At 54.9% G+C, this 5,004-nt stretch overlaps 2 protein-coding genes across 3 annotated transcripts in view; one reads left to right on the forward strand and one right to left on the reverse strand.

Moving 5' to 3' along the window:
- Positions 1 to 3,111, reverse strand: part of LOC105541401 (sulfotransferase 1A1) — a 55,375-nt gene extending 52,264 nt beyond the window's left edge. Inside the window, exons 1-4 of one of the 2 annotated variants that reach the window (XM_011982379.1) lie at positions 3,019 to 3,111; positions 1,788 to 1,939; positions 1,558 to 1,683; positions 1,371 to 1,468 (exon numbers count right to left, since the gene is read on the reverse strand). In XM_011982379.1, the coding sequence (XP_011837769.1) occupies positions 1,371 to 1,468; positions 1,558 to 1,683; positions 1,788 to 1,935 (372 nt within the window). In that variant the 5' untranslated portion in view covers positions 1,936 to 1,939; positions 3,019 to 3,111. The remainder of the gene's footprint in view (positions 1 to 1,370; positions 1,469 to 1,557; positions 1,684 to 1,787; positions 1,940 to 3,018) is intronic. The other variant, XM_011982380.1, reaches the window with a different exon arrangement.
- The window catches only part of LOC105541399 (SAGA-associated factor 29 homolog), a 55,565-nt gene that overhangs the window by 14,522 nt on the left and 36,039 nt on the right, over positions 1 to 5,004 (forward strand). The window lies entirely within an intron of this gene.

The raw sequence follows: 5,004 nt of genomic DNA on the forward strand, positions 1-5,004 counted from the left end.
TAGGACACTGGAGAAGCGGGCAGGGGGCAGCGACACAGGGTTACTGTGCGTTGTAGCCACCACCTCTCGGCTCCACACCCTCCTTCCTCCCGTCACACCCACCTTCTCCGGCCATGAACTTCTCCAGGAAGCTGTCCCAGGTCCCAGGGTCAGGGTGCACCTTGGCCATGTGGTAGAAGTGGTAGTAGGAGACCGCCACGTCCTTTGCGTTGCGGGCAACATAGACCACCTGCGGGGACAGAAGACTCGACCCCAGCACCATCACCACACAGCCCGCCACAGGCCAGCTCATCTCTTGGTTTGGCAAAGGAAGAACCTGAGGCTTAGAGGCTGACCTGCTTGAGATCTCATCGCACCGGTAGGGCCGAGCTGGGATCTGAACCCTGCTTGGAAGCCAAAACCCTGCCTGGTCCCTGAGACCATCATATTCTAAAGTAATATAATCTGCATCAATGCGTCACACCCTGATCTGGAGCAAGGCATGCTCCGCCAGGCATGTTCCCACCACCACCAAATTTTGTGGGCCTGTGAGGACCCACCCTCTACCTTTCTTAGATCTACACTGAAGTCTCATGTTCTTGGTCATCAGAGCAAGAGACAGTCAGTCCCTCCTGTGGAAGATGAGACAAGGCTGGAGGAAGTGAGGCGACTTTCCCAGAAGAACAGGACCAAAGCTGGGCTGAGCCGGGGCCTCCTTCCCTGGATTCAATGCCCCACACCTGGACCTTTGCTTTTTCCTTTTTGTTGTGGAATTTTTTTTTTTTTTTTTGAGACAGAGTTTCGCTCTTGTTGCCCAGGCTGGAGTGCAATAGCTCGTTTTCGGCTCACTGCAACCTCTGACTCCCGAGTTCAAGCAATTCTTCTGCCTCAGCTTCCCGAGTAGTTGGGAATACAGGTGCCCACCACCACGCCTGGTGAATTTTTTCGGATTTTTAGTAGAGATGGGATTTTGCCATGTTGGCCAGGGTGGTCTCCAACTCTAGACCTCAGGTGATCTGCTGGCCTCAGCCTGTTAAAGTGCTGGGATTACAGGCATGAGCCACCACGCCTGCCAGCCCCTCTTTTTATTCTTCATGTTTTTTTGAGACAAGGTTTCTCTGTCATGTAGTCTGGAGTGCAGTGGTGTGATCATAGCTCACTTCACTCTTGAACTCATAGGCTCAGGTGATCCTCCCACCTCAGCCTCCTTAGTAGCTGGTACTATAGGCACACACCACCACGCCCAGCTATATATATATATATTTTGTTTGTTTTGTTTGTTTGCTTGTTTGTTTGAGGAGACTGGTCTGTAACTGGCTTCAAGGGATCTTCCCACCTCAGCCTCCCAAAGTGCTGGGATTACGGATGTGAAACACTGTGCCCAGCCTCACCTTGACCTTCTGATCCAACAGAGTCTGGGGCAGCAGGGCCAGGGGCAGGTGTGTCTTCAGGAGCCGTGGGGCCGGTGTGTCTTTCAGAGTCTCCATCCCTGAGCAGTGGGTCAGGGAAAGTCTGGTGAGCTGAAGCCCCAGCCCTGTCTTCCTCCCCTCCCCTTGCACCCAGGACACGGTCACACACCTGAGGGAATCCCTGGGACTTTGAACTCAAGGAAGGGCACCCGCATGAAGATGGGAGCTCGGCGACACTTCTCCAGGTCGCCGCCTTGGTAGATCATGTCCAGAATCTGGCTCACCCAGGTAGTCCCTGGAGAGGGAGGGAGATGGGAGGTGAGCAGGCTGAGGGCACAACCTCGCTGGCCAAGGTGGGGACTGGCGCCTGGGAGAGGGTGGGTGGCCCTCCTCACCTACCGGACTTGGGGTAGGTGCTGATGAGCAGGTCATCGGGCCGGGCCCGGAAGCTCTGCAGGGGTCCCAGTGCCTCTGCAAAGTACTTGATGAGCGGAACCCCCTGCACGTACTCCAGTGGCGGGCGAGAGGTGTCCTGGATCAGCTCCATGTTCCTGTGTCAGGAGCCAGAGCCAGGTCTACTTCCTTTAACACCATCACAACAGCAAAAAAGCGGCATTCTTGCTTTCAGGGAAGTCACTGAGGCCTAGGGAGGCTGAGTGACTTGCCCACGCTCACAAAGCCAGTCAGTGGCAGGGCTGGGGCTGAAACCATGTCAGCCTCTAATTCGGTGGTTCCCCAGCCTGGCCACACCTTTCATTCACCTGCAGAGCTGTTCAGAATCCCAGGGCCTGGGCCGTGGTGCAGACCAGTGAAAGCACCCTCGTGGCGCGGGGCCAGATAGCAGAGTGTGTGACGGTCTCCAGGAGAGTCCAGCTGCACTGGGGAAGCTCTAGGGCCTGGCTGTGCTGTCTCCCTACCAGCCAGTGCCCTTTGTCTCACCATTTCCTGCTGTGAACCCCCAGCCTCCACCCAGTGGGCTCCTGTCCCCGATGCTCCCCTCCTTGAGTTCCCTGTGCCCCTCACATGTGGAAACCTCCCAGGCTGACCAGGCCTGTGATCCACTTGCTCAGCCAGAGTCCATCCGGGCTCCAGGACAAACACGGCCCATTGAGCAACTGAGCTGGTACTAGGGGCCAGAGCTTGCTGTGGCAATGAACAAAACTGATGACTCAGCAAGAGGACAGGCCCAGGCAGGGTGGTTCCTGCCTATAATCCCAGACCCTAGGGAGGCCGAGGCTAGGAGTTGGAGACCAATCTGGGCAGCATTGCAAGACACCATCTCTAAAAATCTTTAAAATATATTTAAAAAAATTAACCAGGCAAGATGGTGAGGGCCTGTAGTCCTAGCTACTCCAGAGACTGAGGCAGGAGAATTACTTGAGCCCAGGAATTAAAGGCTGCAGTGGCCAGGATCCCACAGCACTCCAGCCTGGGTGACAGCAAGACCTGGCCTCTCTGGGGAAAAAAAAAAAAAAAAACAAGGGAGGGGTATTCACGCTGGCCGGGGTTGTCTGAAATGGGATATCCATGGGGAAAGGGCAGGGATGGGAGAGGCCTCGGCTTCTGGAATGTCGGAGCCAGAAGCTGAGCAGGGTGAGGGCGCCCTGGGCCCTTCCAGTGTGTCACTCACCTGAGCTCTCGGGAACCTGGCCTGTGCCCTCCCCGTCCGCAGTGGCTGAGTGTGGGTGCAGTGTGGGGAATGCAGGGGTGTTGTCTGTGCTGAGGGTTTTGTAGGTCCAGTGTGGGAGGGATCTGGAGCTAGGGCCGGACTTAGATTTGCTTCCGGAAGGAAGGGGTAGGATTGGGGGTAGGGGAGCTTCTCCATTACCCTCCTTAGTATGCCAGCTGGAGACAAGCTTAGAGTGAGCTCCAAAGCCACGACTGGGTTTGGTGTGTAGAAAACAGAAGAATGAAAGGGGAAAGGGCCCAATGGTGGGTTTGTTTGTTTGTTTGTTTGTTTTTGAGATGTCACAGGGCTCCTGACCTGCCCCTGCCAGGCAGGCCAACAGACAAGCTTTCTCTGATTGAACCAGACAAGAGAGGGGAGGGATTGGAAGGGAAAGATGGGATAGGCAGGCCCGGGAAAGGTCACCTACCTGCCGGCTCCAGGCCAGTCCTGAAAGCGCCAGGGGTTCTGGCCCAATGCAGCCCGCAGGCCCCAGCAGCCCATGAACTCCAGAGTCTGACCACAAGGCCAGTCTGGAGTGAGGTGAGTGGGCAGAGTGAAGGGGCAGGAGGGGAGCAGAGTATGGATGCATAGAACAAGAAAGAACAAGGACACTGCAGTCCCACTGCCCTGGGAGCCAGCCCCAGCTTCAACGCTCCCGGTGGGGAGCTCACAGAACATCGATAGAAGATCCTAGAAGAACAGCAGCCCATGGCAGGTGCTTTTGTTTCCTTGGGTTTGAAGGAGGCTCCACAGACAAGAGATCAGAGGAAGCTGAGGCTTGGAAGCCACAGGGCCCCGTGGAAGGAGGGCATCCCCCCATCCTCCTCGTTCTTTGTCCTCACTATTTAAAGTCCAAGGTCAAGCTGGGCACGAGATAGCTAACCAACCCTCTGAGTAAAGGTGAGTCTCCCAAGCCTTCCAAGAAATATATGAGTTCAGAAGCAAGCGGGCAGGTGGGAGTGTGGGGGAAGCTGGGGCATGGGGCTTCCAGGCAGAGGAGAAGCTATTCCCCTGCTAGGGCCACAGGCCCCTCTTCCCTCCTCTGTGCCCCTGAGGAATCCCCGTGACTGGCAGGTCCTCCGGCTACTAGCTCCGCCCCTGCCATAGCAACCTTCAGGAGGCCCCCTTGACTCAGACTTTGCAATGCACTCCAGTAACAACGGGTCGGACCCACACGGGGTGGCACAGAAAAGAGGCAAGAATGTGAGATTAATAGAGTGGTAGCAAGTGAATAGAAAATCCCAGGCAGCAGTTTCACATGACCAGAAGAAGGAAACTTGAAATAGCTGCATATACTAAGGGCCAATAAGTCCCTGAAAAATAGGATGAGGACCAAGCTGGCTACGACCAACCAGACACAACATGGCGCCGTATTTCATGTAGGTTTCACCTAGGATCTCATTGTACGATCAGTAACATACGAAACCATACACCCGCCAGTGCCAAGACGGCTCCAGGAACACCTGGATTTGGGTGTAAATTGTGGCACCACGGTCTTGAGAAATCTTTACCTTTTCCTGGAATCTTCATGAATATATCCCTCTTTAGTTAAAGAAGCCATAAAGGTCAGTCCCAAACCTCATAGGGCATGAGACACTCTCTTGAGGACCACCACATTCCCCTTCTTGAGTGAGTCCTTTTGCTGTGCAAGAAATCTCCCTACATTCATGACTTTCTGACTTGTCCTGAAATTCCTTCTGGCTAAGGTGTCAAGAACCTGGAGGAGGCCAGGCGCAGTGGCTCACTCCTGTAATCCCAGCACTTTGGGAGGTTGAGGCAGGCAGATCACCTGAAGTTGGGAGTTTGAGACCAGCCTGGCCAACATGGAGAAACCCTGTCTGAACTAAAAATAGAATATTAGCCAAGCGCAGTGGCACATGCATGTAATCTCAGCTACTCAGGAGGCTGAGGCAGGAGAATGGCTTGAACCCGGGAGGTGGAGGTTGC

Source organism: Mandrillus leucophaeus, unplaced genomic scaffold, assembly GCF_000951045.1.
Source record: "Mandrillus leucophaeus isolate KB7577 unplaced genomic scaffold, Mleu.le_1.0 Scaffold24, whole genome shotgun sequence".
NCBI classification, from domain to species: domain Eukaryota; kingdom Metazoa; phylum Chordata; class Mammalia; order Primates; family Cercopithecidae; genus Mandrillus; species Mandrillus leucophaeus.